We start from the raw sequence: 18,131 nt of genomic DNA on the forward strand, positions 1-18,131 counted from the left end.
AAGGAATATACGGAAAAGAATGACAAGAAGAAGATACAGGATGGTAGGACATCTGTTAAGACCTCATGGAATAAGTTCCATGGTACTAAAAGGAGCTTTAGGGGGGTAAAAACTATGGAGGAAGACAGAGATTGGACTACATACAGCAAATAATTGAGAATGTAGTTTGTAATTGCTACTCTCAGATGAAGAGATTGGCGCAGGAGGAAATTAGTGGCGAGCTGCATAAAACTAGTCGGAACACTTAGGATTAAAGAATAAAAAAAAGAATATTTTCTTTCGTATTGCTCGTTATACATAAAGTAATGTTGTTGTTGTTGATGTGGTCTTCTGTCCTGAGACTGGTTTGATGCAGCTCTCCATGCTACTCTATCCTGTGCAAGCTTCTGCATCTCCCAGTACCTACTGCAGCCTACATCCTTCTGAATCTGCTTAGTGTATTCATCTCTTGGTCTCCCTCTACGTTTTGCCCTCCACGCTGCCCTCCAGTGCTAAATTGGTGATCCCTTGATGCCTCAGAACATGTCCTACCAACCGATCCCTATTTCTAGTCAAGCTGTGCCACAAATTCCTCTTCTCGCCAATTTTATTCAATACCTCCTCATTAGTTATGTGATCTACCCATCTAATCTTCAGCATTCTTCTGTAGCACCACATTTCGAAAGTTTCTATTCTCTTCTTGTCTAAACTATTTATCGTCCACGTTTCACTTCCATACATGGCTACACTCCATGCAAATACTTTCAGAAACGACTTCGTGACATTTAAATCTATACTCGATGTTAACAAATTTTTCTTCTTCAGAAACGCTTTCCTTGCCATTGCCGGTGTACATTTTATATCCTCTCTACTTCGACCATCATCAGTTATTTTGCTCCCCAAATAGCGAAACTCCTTTACTACTTCAAGTGTCTCATTTCCTAATCTAATTCCCTCAGCATCACCCGACTTAATTCGACTACATTCCATTATCCTCGTTTTGCTTTTGTTGATGTTCATCTTATATCCTCCTTTCAACACGCTGTCCATCCCGTTTAACTGCTCTTCCAAGTCCCTTGCTGTCTCTGACAGAATTACAATGTCATCGGCGAACCTCAAAGTTTTAATTTCTTCTCCATGGATTTTAATACCTACTCAGAATTTTTCTTTTGTTTCCTTCACTGCTTGCTCAATATACAGATTGAATAACATCAGGGAGAGGCTACAACCCTGTCTCACTCCTTTCACAACCACTGCTTCCCTTTCATGTCCCTCGACTCTTATAACTGCCATCTGGTTTCTGTACAAATTGTAAATAGCCTTTCGCTCCCTGTATTTTACCCCTGCCACCTTCAGAATTTGAAAAAGAGTATCCAATCAACATTGTCAAAAGTTTTCTCTAAGTCTACAATTGCTAGAAATGTAGGTTTGCCTTTCCTTAATCTTTCTTCTAAGATAAGTCGTAGGGTCAGTATTGCCTCACGTGTTCCAACATTTCTACAGAATCCAAACTGATCTTCCCCGAGGTCGGCTTCTACCAGTTCTTCCATTCGTCTGTAAAGATTTCGCGTTAGTATTTTGCAGCTGTGACTTATTAAATTGATAGTTCGGTAATTTTCACATCTGTCAACACCTGCTTCCTTTGGGATTGGAATTATTATATTAAGTAATGAATTGTAAGAATTTGGAGTTGGGGATGGTCAGCGTTATTTGTCGTGAATGTGTATTTCTTTCCTTTTTTTTCTTTTCCAAATGATGCATTTAGCTCTGTAACTTGTTCTTTGGCAGTATCTAGTGAGCCTGTGAAATGTACACAATCTAGGGCGATCACAAATATGCACCGGAACTGTACTTGCACATGGTAGCTGTTAGTGTATGGAATTAATGAGGATCTGGGGTACTGAAGGAGCTGTTTCCGTGTATTCTGCAGAACCCACCAGCCTGGTGTGCTACACGTGCAAGCTGCGGCTGCAGTCCGCGTGGCGCCTGGTGCAGCACGTCCAGACCTGCCACGGCGTCCGCCTCTACGAGTCCAGCCTCGTCGGGGGCGGCGTCGGCGTCGGCGTCGGGAGCGGGGGCCTGCCCTCGCCGCAGAGGCCCGCCGCGCCGCTGCCGCTGTCGCTGGTGCCCGGCGGCAGCTCGGCGGCCGCCAACACGTCGGGCGGCTCGCTCTCGTCGGGCTCGTCGGCCTCGTCGGGCTCGCCCGTCTGCTCGTCGGTCGGGCCGGGAAACGGGCTGGGAGGCGCCGGGAGCACAAGCTGCCTCCTGCCCCCGCCCGGCGCCTCCTCTCTCCTCCATCCCCCCTCCAGCTGCAGCAGCACCACCACCACCGGCTCGCCGCTACTCCTCCACCAGGTAACTGCCGCTCCGCACTCGCTCGGCGCTGTTCCCCTCTCCACTCTCTCATTGCTTTATTTCTACAGTATACATCACCTGCTTTTCTTTCTCTTTCCATAAGGCCTTTATGACTACAGGTAGCAGTGGAATTGGGAGCCCACTTCCAAACATTCCCAAATGGGAACCCTCCGTCCACACCTCACTGTGGTGGGATTGCTCTTTAGTGGGATTGCTCGAAAATATGCGGTGCTTGTGATGGGCGGAGATCTCATACAGCCTTCCTAGCCCATCTCATCAGCACATTACATGTAGAAGTAAACAAAATGTGGTGAGACAAATGTTCCTGTATTACTCTTGTTGATCTCTCATCCATCACTTTGTTGACATACCTTCATTGTATCTTATATTAATTGCTTCATTTCTACATGCCAATTGCACCTCATCACCCGCTTTTCTTTCTCTATCCATATAACCCCTATTAAGTACAGGAGACACTATTCCAAAAATTCTCAAAATGACATCTTCAGTCAGCACTAGAGTTCGCTGCTATTGCCCAAAAAGATATCAAGTGCACATTGAGCCGATATCAGTTAGCCTCTCTAGTCCATTAGGTCAAAGAATAAGAAAAAGATATGGTGAGAAAACTGTTCCTCTACATATCTCTGATAGTGATCTCACATCTGTCAATTGGATGACATTCCCTTCAGCCTGTCCAGGACCAATCGCTTCATTTCTGCATCCCAGTTATACCCCTGCACCTGTCTTTCTTTCACTTACCATGAGACCACTTTTGACTAAAGGTAGTACTACAATGGGAAACCACTCCCAAACATTGCCAAATGGGAACTCTCTGTCCACACCTCACTTTAGTGGGATTGCTTGAAAATATGCAGTGCTTGTGATGGGCAGAGATCTCATACAGCCTTCCTAGCCCATCTCATCAACGCATTATATGTAGAAGTAAACAAAATGTCGTGATACAAATGTATCTCTATGTATTACTCATGTTGATCTCTCATCTATCAGCTTGTCGACATTACCTTCATTCTATCTTCTTACTTCGTTTCTACATTCCAATTGTACCTCAACACCTGCTTTTCTTTCTCTATCCATATGACCCCTATTAAGAATAGGAGGCACTATCCCAAAAATTCTCAAAATTATATCTTCAGTCAGCAGTCGAGTAAAAGATACAAAGTGTACATTGGGCCAAGATATCAGTTAGCCTCTCTAGACCATCAGGTCAAAGAATAAAATGTATAAGAAGAAGATATGGTGAGAAAACTGTTCCTCTACATACCTCTGGTAATGGTTTCACATCTGTCATTTGGATGACATTCCCTTCACCCTGTCCAGGACCAGTCGCTTCACTTCTGCATCCCAATTATACCTCAGCACCTGTTTTTCTTTGCCTTACCATGAGACCACTTTTGACTACAGGTAGTACTACAATGGGAAACCACGCCCAAACATTGCCAAATGGGAACTCTGTCCACACTTCACTTTAGTGGGATTGCTTGAAAATATGCAGTGCTTGTGATGGGCAGAGATCTCATACAGCCTTCCTAGCCCATCTCATCAACGCATTATATGTAGAAGTAAACAAAATGTCGTGATACAAATGTATCTCTATGTATTACTCATGTTGATCTCTCATCTATCAGCTTGTCGACGTTACCTTCATTCTATCTTCTTCCTTCGTTTCTACATTCCAATTGTACCTCATCACCTGATTTTCTTTCTCTATCCATATGACCCCTCTTAAGAATAGGAGACACTATCCCAAAAATTCTCAAAATTATATCTTCAGTCAGCACTCGAGTTCGCTGGCATTGCCCAAAAAGATAGTAAGTGTACATTGGGCAAAGATATCGGTTAGCCTGTCTAGTACATCAGGTCAAAGACTAAAATGTATAAGAAAAAGATATTGCGAGAAAACTGTTCCTCTACATACCTCTGATAGTGATCTCACATCTGTCAGTTGGATGACGGTCCCTGCACCCTGTCCAGGACCAGTCGCTTCACTTCTGCATCCCAATTATACCTCAGCACCTGTTTTTCTTTCACTTACCTCAAGACCACTTTTGACTACAGGTAGTACTACATTGGGAAACTACTCCAAAACATTTCCAAATGGGAAGCCTCCGTCCACACTTCGCTTGACAGGTATTTCCTCAATAGATACAAGGCCTACAATGTGCCGAGATCGTATACAGCTTGCCTAGTCCATCAGGTCAATGCATGAAATGAAGAAACAAACAAAATCTGGTGAGACACCTGTTCCTCTATATGTTTTTGATGTTGATGTCTCATCTATTAACTTGACGACATTTTTCTTCTTCATATCTATTACTACTTGATTTATTTCTGCAGCCTAAGTTTGACATACGAGTAATATTCCTTTCTCTCCCATTACGACCCCTGTTGTGTCCTGGGCAATTGCATCATTATCTGAATTTTTATCTTTTCTGGCACAACCTTTTCATGCTTTCAGTTCCTTCCAGTTCTGGAGATTCAGCATTCCTCTCCCATCCGTTGCTAACTATTGTGTTCCAGCATATATTGCAAATATTCACTCCTGATATGTCACTTGCAGTTCTTTTTGTTATGGCCTTCATAGGTATATATGTTGCTTTTTTGAGGATTTGTTTCTTCCTTCTTCTCAGTCTCAATCTTCTCACCCTGTCTATTCTCCTCAACATCTTCATACCAGTTAACAGTCTTCTCTTACTTTTCAGTGTACCAAGTGTTTTGGCTGCATTCTCCTCTTTATTCTCTGCTATACCACTTCCTCCGTTTCTCCATTAAATCTATTCTTTCTCTCCCAATAAGGTCCCTGTTGAATCAAAAGCAGGCCATTAGTGTTTCAGTTATCATAAACTTGTCCCAGCGGTTCTTCAGGCTTTCTTTCGAATGCTTTAAGTATCTTCTTCCTGAAAACTGACAATCCTCTATCCCATTCCTATTCACAATGCTGTACCTGATATATCAGTTTGACTACTATCTTTACGACATCCAGACTAATATATGCAGGGCCCTAGATGATTTCGGTTTTACTTCTAATGCTTCCTGAACCTTCTTACAATTTCAGACTCCCTCCATTCTTTCACCAGATTTCTTCCTTCCAGTAGTCATTACTCCACTGAATTTCTTGATATGTATCACACGATTCATCTCTTCCTTTCAACTGCACTCTACTAGCAACTTTTCTTTCTCTTACAGTGTCAACCCTATCACAGACTTCTTCTGGTTCTAAAATCTCCTCTTGCTTCCATGTCCTCACAATTCTTCCCAGACCTTCAGCAAACCCACCTTTGCAACGCGTGACCACCTCAGAACTTTAAATATTTGTGGCCAGAGTGAGCAGGTGGGTAATCAGACGCTGTGCTCGTGTGCCCTCAGCGCCCCAGCAGCCGGGGCCCCTGTGTGGAGGCGGCCTCCCTGCTTGGGCTGCCCTGTACGCAGCCGCCGCCCAGCTCAGCAGTCAGCGCCTGCTCCTCCAGCAGCACCATCAGCATCAGCAGCAGCACCAGCTGCAGCAGCAGCACCACCACCAGCGCCACCAGCAGCGCCAACCCGTTTGGCGTGGGTGGCCTCCTGCGGGGGCTGCCGGCGGCGGCCCTGGACCAGCGACCGACGGTGAGTCAGCGCCCTTGTGCTTCCAGGAAATGGTGCCTGCTCTCTCTCACAGCACCGAACTAAACTAATCTCCTTCCAAATAAGATTCAGAAGGCCGACTTGTACCGACCGACAGCCATATCATCCTCAGACAATAGGAGTACTGGATGCGGATAATATGGGGTATGCAATTAGCACACCGCTCTCCTTGTACATTTTCGTGACTGGAGCCGCTACTTCTCAGTCAAGTAGTTCCTCAACTGATGTTAAAATCGTCTGGGTTATTAGGCCATGTCGTGTTTCTTCTAAAATCTTCGACGTTTAGACCCCTCGGCTGGGATCTTCCTTAGCAGTGTTCTAGCAGTAGTGGACACCAAAAGATCCTGAGGAACATCCCAGCAGAGGGGTCGAATCGTCGAACACTTTAGAAGAAACATGACGCGGCCTAATAACCCAGAAGATTTTAACTTCAGGGACAACAGCCACGAACATAGTTCCTCAACTGGTCTCAAAAGGGTTGAGTCCTCCCCACTTCCCAACAGCGCTCAGCAGACACAGACATTGACCGATCAAAGTTGTAGCCAAGCCTGACATTGGTTAATTTCGGTGGTCTGACGGGAACCAGTGTTACCACTGTGGCATATCTGTTGTCTCTCTCACTTCACCACAGCATAAATACTCCATGGATATTGCCCCCCCCCCCCTGCCACCACCACCCTGTCCCCCAGACTGCTGTCTGTGGGTATTTGCTTCCAACCAGACAAACAGTGCATTTATCGAGAAATTTCATACCGTCTCGAACATATACCGGGTGATAAAAAAGTCAGTATAAATTTGAAAACCACGGAATAATGTAGACATAGAGGTAAAAATTGACACACATGTTTGGAATGACATCTGCTTTTATTAGAACCGAAAAAAAACAAAGTTCACAAAATGTCCGACAGATGGCTCGTGATTCTAGTTTATGTAACTGCTACCGTGACGGGTGAGAGGTAAGCCGATATGTTACAGAATCGCATCATCCTCAACCTGGCTGATAAACACCTGCTGGAACGTGCGATGTTTATGCAGGATGGCGCTCCACCCCATATTGCTAGACGCCTAAAAGATCTCTTGCGCGCGTCTTTTGGTGATGACCGTGTGCTCACTCGCCACTATCGTCACGCTTGGCCTCCCAAGCCCCCAGACCTCAGTCCGTGCGACTATTGGCTTTGGAGTTACCTGAAGTCGCAAGTGTATCGTGATCGACCGACATCTCTAGGGATGCTGAAAGACAACATCCGACCCCAGTGCCTCACCTTAACTCCGGACATGCTTTACAGTGCTGTTCACATTATTCCTCGACTACAGCTATTGTTGAGGAATGATGGTGGACATATTGATCATTTCCTGTAAAGAACATCATCTTTGCTTTGTCTTACTTTGTTATGCTAATTATCGCTATTCTGATCAGATGAAGCGCCATCTGTCGGACATTTTTTGAACTTTTGTATTTTTTTGGTTCTAATAAAACCCCATGTCATTCCTAGCATGTGTATCAATTTGTACCTCTCTAGCTACCTTATTCTGTGATTTATTCAGTTTTCAAATTTATACTGACTTTTTGATCACCCGGTATTTCTACATGTACGCCACATTCCCCATATAATCAAATGAAAGAAAACGACATCAAAGTACACAAGAAATTAAAAGATTTTCATCCCCTCTAGCCTTAGTTTAACTCATTATCTGAAGGTTAGCTTTCTTGATTAGGAGTAGTCTCGTGCAGAATTTAACTATTGCCGTAAGGACCATTCGGAGTCGATCTTGAGCAAAGCTAGTGTTACATGGATGTAAAAACTCTGATTTGGAAAGTTAGATTTGAAGGTGATCTATTGGATTAACTGCAGTCTTCGGTACCGCATTGGTTTTGGGTTCTCAACCAAACTGTCACCTTTCAACGCAACCTAGACCTTGGACTAAACTACAGATCAATACTGCACTACAACTAAGACTTCGTGTTCACATTCGTTCGCTTCTCCAACTCACGACCTTGTTACCACCTTCCAATTCAACCTACACTCCAGGCTGCGCTGCGTATGTCAGCCACCGCAACCTGCATTTAGAACTGGCCGGTGTGGCCGAGCGGTTCTAGGCGCTTCAGTCTGGTACCGCGCGACCGTTACGGTCGCAGGTTCGAATCCTGCCTCGGGCATGGATGTGTGTCATGTCCTTAGGTTAGTTAGGTTTAAGTAGTTCTAAGTTCTAGGGGACTGATGACATCAGATGTTAAGTCCCATAGTGCTCAGAGCCATCTTATTACGTCGAACACCACATCATTACGTCACCGGAAGAAGGCGACTTGCAGTAGCTGTAGGCTTATTTGAATCGATACCTTCATCAGATCTCAATAAGTCATTCGTGCATTCGTATTTCCCGTTACGACCTCTGTGCGACCACGAACAGACACATCATGTTCACCCCTGCCATAATGTCTTCATATTTTCCATTCTTCTCTGTCGCACTTTTACCGAAATTTTCAGCCTCCTGTCTTGCCTGGTGCACTAATGACACTGTCAGTGCCCAGTAACCATCTCTTTCGTTCTCCTCTGGTACATTAGTCGGCGTGTCCTTACTGCTCGAACGTTCCTTCCTTTGGTCTCGATCCTCATAGGGGCATGAGGACTCTTTTCGTCATTGTGTCCATATTCATCCTTATAACACGTCTCGCAAATATTGTCCTGTTCTCCTGAGACTGCCCTTTTGCCCCAGTATAGTTCCTCCCTAAAACCTTCACATCCTTCTCTCACCACCTCGTCTGCAGCAAAACAACAGTGTCGGGCAAATCACAGCAGAATTGTCGTTATTTGTGGGACATGTGGTCCAGCTGGGTTCAGTGGTTGGAGAAAGGGAACTGCATGCTATTACCAATAGGATAATGCATAATCATGCACTTTGGCATTCAAAGCAACCTTCAGACTGAGGATAGTTTTACTTACTGATACAGTCGCTGTCTTCTTTGATTTAACCAACAGCGGTGACAGTGTCACCATTTGTGTTGAAATTCTTTTCAACAGATGTACGAAATTAGATCCTAAAGAAATCAACTTTTTTTCTTGTGTGTGATGATTATTCTCATGCGCAGGTTCCGGGGACGACGCACCCCTTCCCGGCGGGCCTGTTCGCGCGGCCTTCTAGCCTGCCTCCGCCCCCGCCACCCCCGCTACCGCACCACGACCCGGCGGCGCCGTCGGCGTCTGCACCGTCAACGCCGAGCCACCACTTCCGTAGTATGGAGCAGCTGGTGCAGGAGCAGCTGCGCCTCAACCCGCTGGCCGCCGCCGCCGCCGCCGTCGCAGCCGCCGCCGCCTCCTCCTCGTCGACGAGCTCCCCGTCGCCGTCGGCCGTCTCGTCGCTCGTCGCGTCGGCGTTCGCGCCGTCGGCGCAGCCGCTGGACAGGATAGCGGCGGCCGTGGCTGCGGCGACCGCGGCCGTGCCCGGCGCAGGGGGACGGGAGGCGGCGCCGCCCACGCTCGACTTCTACTCGCAGAGGCTGCGACAGCTGGCCGGCACCACCAGCCCGGGGGCCGGGGGCGGCGCCGGAGGCGGAGGCGGCCTGGCCACGTCGCCCTCGCCGCGCAAGCAGATGCTGACGCCGCCCTTTGGCAGCCCACCCCCACACCACCCCCAGCAGCGGCACGCCACGCCGCCCCCGTCACTGCCCCCCATGTCCTCCTCCACCTCTACCGTGCCCACCGCCTCCACCTGCATTCCATCTACCTGCGCCGCCCCCACAGGACACACCACCAGCCCTGCCGACGCTTCGTCACCTCTCGCGCTGTCTCTTGAAAAGGTACGCTCTTACTGATTTCTGCCAGTGTAGCTTAGAGAAACGTCCATTATAATACATATTTTTCTACTCATGTACGAGAGACGTTCAAAAAAGTGATGCGACACTTTATTCTCTGCGAATTTCGATTCAACAAATGCGGAATTTGTTGTGGGGCATCGTGGAATATTCCCATTTCAGCTCCTATATTTTCATGAGGTCCCAATAGATGGTGGAGCCATACACAGCCTTCAGAATGGTGTCTGTAGCGGACGTGCGTTCCAAGTATAGAGCTGTCATTGAGTTCCTTTTGGCAGAAAACCAGAGCATTGCAGATATAAGTGCTTGAAGAATGTCTACGGAGACCTGGCAGTGAACAAAAGCACGGTGAGTCTTTGGGCGAGGCTTCCGTCATCATCGAAACAACGTCGTGCAAACCTGTCCCATCTCCCCCATGCCGGCCAGCCGTACACGCTTGTGCTACCCTCAGGAAATTGAAGAAACGGCTTCAGAGTGTTGGTCGCTAGAAAAATGCAAACATGGGTACTTTGGACAAAAAGAAAATGTCCAGTTAATATGAGCTCTAAAATACCTTATGAGCCATGAGCGGTAGTCCGTCTTCGGTACCGTGAGACACATTTCTTCAACTGAAAGCTCTGTATTTTCCATACCTCGGGAAGAAAGAAAACGTGAAAAACATAATGCGTATAATTTCGAGCATTATTCAGAAGTGCTTCAAATGTTCCTCTAATCTATCTTATTTCTTACTTTTCAGTTACTCAATTCAAAAAACATTTGATCGGTTTATCAATTTTTTTATTTCAATATTATTATTGACGCTTAAATAAAACAGCAATTTTTTATTCGCACAATAGCTATGCCTCAAAGAGATGAACTTTCCGACACTTTATTTTTGTAGCTAGCAGTACCTAATACTGAAATATTTCAGCTTTCCCTCAAACCACTAATCAAATTTTCTTAATTTTTCTGATTACTGTATAGCATTTCAAACTTTGTTTTTGTAAAAGTAGACGTCCCACTGGTCTTTTTGACACACCATTCGCCATATCCGTCTCTTCATTTGGCTATCAGGAGTCGTAAACTTTATTTTTCCTTCCATCGCTAATTAAATTTAGCTTAATTACGCTGAATACTGTCAAGCAATAAAACACTTTTGGCAACACTAGACCTTACAGTGGTCCGTTTGATACAACATTTGACCTTTTCTGCCTCTTGGCTTGGCTATGAAAATTCGGAATAATATCGACTGTATAGTCTCTAGAGCAGGCGTGTCAGAGCTTTTAGCCAACATGGAGCCGCACTGGCAGAAGACGAGTAGTTTTGGGCTGCACATAGTATAGTTAATGTGATATTTTAAACATGAGAATTCCTTAATAATTTTATATATAATTAATTAGAAATCATAGAATTAATGTGATATTTAACTTTGTAGTCTGGAAACTCAAGTACCAGATTCAATTAAAGTAGTTGCAATTCTCAGGTTGTTCTCCAGATGATTCAAATTTCTCATGTTGAGAAATGAAGCAGAGCCGTCTGTTTTACTTGGTTAAAAACTTTATAAAGCCTAGATCGCATAAATATTTCTTTATTTTCAACAAACGCTTTCAACAGAGTTTGCTGTGATCTTCAGGTCTTCAAAATTTTTGTTACAAAACTTGGTCATTGAGAGTTGGAACCTCATACCAAGTTGCCACTTTATTTCCCCTATATGTTACATTTTATCCAATATCATGGCAACTTGGCATGACGTTCCAACACAATATGACTACGTTCCGTAACAAAATTTTGAAAACCTAAAGGTGAAGTCTGTCGAAACCGGATTTTGAAAATAACAAAACAGTTATGCGATCTTGGCTTTAGAAAGATTTCCACTATGTTCTGAAGGCGTGCATCTGAGATTTCGGTTTTATTTTTACTCTTTGTGTGCTTTATTCTTGAAAATAATTGTTCAGAAACGTACGTGCTTCTAAACGAAAATGATATATATGTAACGCATGACTGTGCTGCAGGGGACGTTGTGTCTTGGGCTAGTATGATTTCTAAACGTCTAACAACGATACGTGATGAAATCTTTCTTTTTTTTTAATGTCAGACTGTAAGTCTATACATTTCCTCTGAAAATCTTCTGGCAACGTATTTATATTGTTTGTGAAAGGTGTCACATAAATATGAAAATTTTAATTACTTTTTCGAAAGTCTTGAAATCGACTTTCCAGTTCGAGCACCAGATCGAAAAGTATGGCTGTGTATTTCATTCCATCTTTAGGATTATGTCTTAGCTTAGCAGTTGCAATTTAAGTGGCCGTAAGCTAACAGACCAGCGCGTCTGACGGCTGACGGGTTGGCCGGTTATGAGAAAAACAGCAGTTTTAAGAACGGGATGGACCAGTGAGAGAATAGGACCATGTGGAGGGAGTTTCAGACTGAAAATATTCAATTTATCGTAACTTTACGTAATTTCATACACGGTATTTCATGGATTTTTTTCTTTTTATTATTATTACCTGTCGCGTGACAGATACTCACTTCTCGGGCCACACTGGTACTTGCTTTGAGCCGCATTCGGCCTGTGGGCAGCAAGGTCGACACCCCTGTTCTAGAGGAACGTTCCTCTAAGACATTTGACGAAAAACGTGACGACATACTTTGCACTACAATTAACATTGAGATTGCCACTAGCTGAAACTAGTAATTTGTGAAGCTCGTGCCGTATTATTAGGAGCCCGAGTACACATTTTAATGTAGGATAGGTACAGTGGTATATAAAAATTTAGACTTTCACGGCCGGAAATATCATGTCCATTATAATTACCCGGACTGTTATGCCATGGTTGGTTGATGAATTCTGTGTCAATTCCCAACGTTCCGTCTCCGGCTGCAGTAGACATCTTCAAGGGGGTCCGTAGCTCGATGGAAGGTCCAACACACCCACTGGCTGGCTACTGACTGCTGCTAAATTCCGTGTCCGCGCGTTCCTGCGCCGCGGCGTGACGTCACGTGTTTTGAAAACGTCAGTGCAATTGGCCGCTGTCCGTCGTCGACCTTCCATAGAGCTACGGACCCCCTTGAAGATGTCTTCCGCAGTCGGAGACAAAACGTTGGGAATTGACACAGAATTCATCAACCGACCACGGCATAACAGCCCCGATAATTATAATGGACAAAGTGACACATTTCCAGCACCATACAGAGTTTAGACAGCTTGGACTTTGCCCGCAGCAGCAGCAGACGCCGCCCTCGGCAGGCAGCGACCAGCAGCCGGCGCCCGGAACGCCCACACCGCGACCCTCGTCTCCGCGGACGCCGCCCACGGGCCCGGCGCCGACGCCCTCGGACTCGGGCACAGCCGCCCCCGACGACGCCGGTGGCGCCGCCCCCGCCGACGGCGGCGTCGCGCAGAGCGGGCCCCTCACACCGTCCGCCGAGCCCGGCTCTCCGGGGCCGGACGCAGTGCGCGCCTGCGAGTTCTGCGGCAAGAAGTTCCGCTTCCAGAGCAACCTGATAGTGCACCGGCGCACCCACACGGGCGAGAAGCCGTACAAGTGCGCCGTCTGCAACCACGCGTGCACGCAGTCCTCCAAGCTGAAGCGCCACATGAAGATCCACCGGCACTCGGCGTCTGCGCTGGCGCGCGTCACGCGCAGCTCGGTCGCCGCCGCGGCCGCCGCCGCCGCCGCCTCCGACGGCTCCGCCCCCGACGCCACCTCGCACAACAACAACAACAACGGTAGCAACCACACGACGCCCGAAAACGCGTCGCGCACGGGGAGCGTCGAGGCGCTGGACGACGACGACGGCGACGAGGACGACGAAGACGAGGAGGAGGACGAAGACGATGACGACGACGAGGACGAGGAGGAGGAAGAGGAGGAGATGGAGCTGGAGGAGGAGGACGAAGACGACCTGGACGACGACGACCTCGGGGACGGGGACGGTGACGCGCCCGAGGATCTCACCACCAAGTCGACGTCGTCCACCCCGCCGGGCAACGTCACGTCCGGTGGTGGCGGTCAAGGAGACGGCAAGTCCGGAAGCGGTGCGGGGACCCCGAGGCCCGCCTCTGGCGCGCCGGCCACGCCGATGGACAAGATCTCTAACCAGGGTTCACTCGTGGGCGAGCTGATCGACAAGTTCGGCCTGAGCAACATCCAGCAGTACAGCGAGGCGTACAAGCAGGCGCTGCAGGAGTCGGTGGTCGGTTCGCAGCACCACCCGAACCACCACCACCATCACCACCACCCTCACTCTCAGACACCCCACAGCCTGATGCAGCTGAAAGAGGAGATCCTCGCAGGGCACCACGGGCAGCACCGGTCTGCTCTCATTTCGGACAACAACAACCAAAAACACCTGTCGACCAGTGCACTGTTGTCAGCGACGAGTAAGGAAAATGGCCTCACTGTGGAGAAGTCGGCGGCAGCGATGCGATTCCGGGAGGAGTTCGCGAAAAATATGATGGCTGCAGGCCAACCGCCTCTGGACTTAATGGGAGCCCCTCACGGTCTGTTCGGCGCGGCTGCAGCCGCAGCTGCTGCCGCTGCCGCTTTCGACTCCTCGTCGCCGTCGGCCGGCGCCTACGACGCCGCCAGCAAGAGGATCAAACTGGAATTGGACCACCACACGTCATCCGTGTCGCAGCCGGCGCGAAGCGACCGAGCCGGTGAAGGTCCGGGCAGCGGACTCTATGCCGGACTGTGGCTGCCGGCAATGGCAGCAGCAGCCCACCACCGCGACCACCTCTTCGGCGGTGCAGGGGCGGGTGACACCGTGGATCTCCTGGCGAACCACCACCGCAAGGACTCGCTGCTCAAGGTGGGCAAGTCCGGGCCCAGCCCGTCCACCCTCGCCGCGGCCCTAAACCTGGGCCTGCCTCCCACGTCGGCTGCGGCAGCGGCCGCCGCCGCAGTCGCCGCCCAGCAGCAGCAGCAACAGCAGCAGCAGTCCCTCAAGAAGGACACGCGCCGCAATGACACCTGCGAGTTCTGCGGCAAGGTGTTCAAGAACTGCAGCAACCTGACCGTGCACCGGCGCTCGCACACGGGAGAGAAGCCCTACAAGTGCGAACTGTGCTCGTACGCGTGTGCCCAGTCGTCCAAGCTGACGCGCCACATGAAGACGCACGGCCGCCTGGGCAAGGACGTGTACCGCTGCCGTTTCTGCGAGATGCCCTTCTCTGTGCCGTCGACGCTCGAGAAGCACATGCGCAAGTGCGTGGTGAACCAGAACAGCAAAGCGGCAGCGGCAGCCGCGGCGGCGGCGGCAGCGGCGGCGGCGGCGGCCGCCGGGGGCGGACACCTGCCGCTGGTCGGGGACGACACCGGCGACTCGTCCGCCTCCGCCACCAAGGACGCCACATGACTCTTCCCGTGGGGAGGGTTCCGCCACGTGCCCCCGCCGCCGCTGCCGCTGCCGCCGCCGCAGAGCATCTACTGAGAGTCGGCCTCCCTCCTGCCGCCCCCGCATGCTGCCCCCCACGCCCCTGCGCTCGTCGGCTGGGGGCGCGGTGGCCGGGGCGCCAGGAGGGGTCGCAGGCCGGCTGCCAGCAGCTTCGCAGCAGTGCTGTCCTCTCACCACCACCCACACAATCCTCATTTTGCGGCACCGTCTCCACTGCCACCACACCCTCTGCCGCACCAGTCACTCCTCCAGCAGCCTCACCACCATCACCAGCAGCCGTCTCCAGTGTTCCCACAGCTCTCCGAATTTGGACAGCGTCTCGAAGATGTTGTCCCCTTCTCGGCAGCCGCTCATTTCTTCAGACCGTATTATCCTTAGAATGTGGGGCTGCAGTGGATTCGGTGCTACAGCAGTACACCGTCCCTCGAGCCTGATTTACTCACACACACACCACTTTTGCCTCCTTACAGCTCCCTAAACAACTATTCTTCTCTCCAACTCCCTGAAGTCTTCTTGAAACTACTTGAACTTCCCTAAGATTATTCATTGCAAATAATATTGCTGAACCAAATTCTTTCTTTTCAGATTTATATCATTTCCTGAATCCTGGACTAACCTCCAGCATCATATCCTCTTCACCCTTACAGTTTCCGTACTTTATTGTTCAAGTCTTGTCAACTCGCCATCCTTGCTCGTCATGCATCTTGAACCCTTGCCATTTCTGTTTCCCTGCCTTCAGATTCAGATTCCCAATACACGTACTAACCAGTATAATTATGTTCTATTTCTGTCCTTACTCAGGGCAAATAAGTGATATGCAGATATGACACTGAAAGCTATTTGCAGCATTAACACAGCAGTAAATTTCAAACATTCCACCTATCTCTTCATACAACACAGTTACCGCTAATCCCATTTCCTTAATCAATGGGTGGTTATCAGGTAAATCACCCACATTCTCCTCCCACAGCGTACCTGTGTCTGACTGCAGAGTACCTAAGTTCCTAGTGGCGGGAAACCTCCCCATGGTCAGGTTTGGCCAAAAAAAGAGACATGTGCATCTCTGAATTTCACTTTGTTGAATTTCAGACAAGGATAGTTTCGTAATTCCGTGGAATGTACATTATTATTGTGTCTGTAAATGCCAAGAGAAATGAAGAAATAACAGAAACATTCAGATCTGGTATTTGTGAGTTTTTCCCCAAACGCACCGTATGCGGCTCAAGACATTTAGCCATTGTTGTCAGTGGACGATACTGCACACTTTCGGCATGCTTAGCTGCGCAAGTACGAAATGTATCAGACTGAAAGTGGAAATAACGTGCAAAGTTTCCTCAGAAAGAATCTTCAGGTGAAAAACTGCGTTCTATTCGAGAAAGTTCCATAACAAATAACTGAAACTAGTGAGAAGGATGAAACGGACATCTTCCTATTTTTTGTATTATATGATCAGTAAAATGAGTGTAACTGATACCAAAGCATTTGTGTAAAGTGTAAACATGTTTCAATAACTCGTTTGTAGACAAATACATATTGGTATCCTATGTAGAATATTAATATCATTAATGATATAATCATCATTATTATAATATATTATATTCGAAATTAAAGATTTTTGGGGTGATTATTACGACCTATGTTATTTTAAACTTATGTTGGGGTTCTTGTTGTTTGTATCTCTAGCATGAGCTTGTGGTATGACACTGTTTTGTTTCTTATGTGAGTTCTCATTCTTGGAGAAAAATGAGCATGTGTTAAAGGTGAAAGCTAGATCTGAGTGGATGGCCTTGATTTACATTTGAATGAGAAAGACTGAAAAATAATTTCACTATATACATATTATTATAATATTTATTCCAAATAACTGAGGTTGCTTACCAAAAATATTTTCCTCTTGAGTGATGGATTATGAGAAATAATGTATGCTACACTAACCACTTCTGAAAATATTTGTATTTAGTAGATAACATTAGGGTCTGAGTGATTATTTAATTTTTCTACTATTCTGAAACATTTTATTTTCATTATCAACATGTAATTAGTCAATGAAGATGAACTATATGTTCCTAATAGGTGTAGCAACATTTACAGACACAGCCATTCCAGAAGCTACCATATTTAGGATCTTACCTGAAGTTATTCACTGTACATTCCAAGAAGTCAATGATATAGACACACACATCACCAGCTGAAAATTTAACTGTTGGTGATATGTGAATCAACTGACCACAAGACTGCTCAGAAATAAAATACTTGTACTCTTTACAGAATTGAAATATTGCCATGATATTAATTCCTGCGTATAAAAGACAAATGAGTTCACAAAACTGCCAAAAAATTTCACTCTTTCATTAATGCATTTGTAGTATGATTACATCACTGATATTTAAATATCTGAAGTTACTGAGGAACTGAATTTTAACAGTATTGTGTGGAATAATTGACTTTTTCACTGTATGCATTATTTGATGGCATTCTCTTTTTCTAATTTTTGTTCAAGACCTAATTATAATTCATGCAAATGTCTTATATCTATGTGACTACACCAGTTTCCCTGAATAGTCATTTTCAGTACTTTAACTGATGAATCTTGACTTATTACTGTATCATTATATGTTGCATCATTATGCAACACAAGTATTTGTGTACAGTTAACTTGTTGGAGCCTTGAATGTATGTGATGCGCAACATCATATGATGTTACTGTAGGCAGAAATTCATCTAATAGGCAGTTGAAAATGACTTGTCAAGGAATGTGTAGTCTTATATATTTTAGATGGAGTTTGACTGCAGTCAGCCTTTATTGTCCAAACTGTGCTCATTGTTGCCCTATTCCTAACTCAGGATATATGAACAGTGTAGGGTCATTACTTTATTTTTCTACCACAGTTAATTTGTTACAGCCACGAATGTCAGTTCACTCCAAAGATCCATGAAAATGTAGGTTTTATTGTAGCAGAAACATTCA

General features: G+C 46.9%; 1 protein-coding gene across 1 annotated transcript; it reads left to right on the plus strand.

Annotated features, from left to right (window-relative positions):
• Nucleotides 1-1,863: 1,863 nt before the first annotated feature.
• On the plus strand, nucleotides 1,864-15,124 carry LOC126209937 (B-cell lymphoma/leukemia 11A). The gene is made up of 6 exons (XM_049939054.1): nucleotides 1,864-2,334; nucleotides 5,719-5,826; nucleotides 9,062-9,769; nucleotides 12,986-13,761; nucleotides 13,801-13,960; nucleotides 14,018-15,124. The coding sequence occupies exons 1-6, from the start codon at nucleotides 1,864-1,866 to the stop codon at nucleotides 15,122-15,124; spliced, it is 3,330 nt and encodes a 1,109-aa protein (XP_049795011.1).
• The last annotated feature ends 3,007 nt before the right edge of the window (nucleotides 15,125-18,131 follow it).

Source organism: Schistocerca nitens, chromosome 10 (assembly GCF_023898315.1).
Source record: "Schistocerca nitens isolate TAMUIC-IGC-003100 chromosome 10, iqSchNite1.1, whole genome shotgun sequence".
Lineage (NCBI taxonomy): Eukaryota > Metazoa > Arthropoda > Insecta > Orthoptera > Acrididae > Schistocerca > Schistocerca nitens.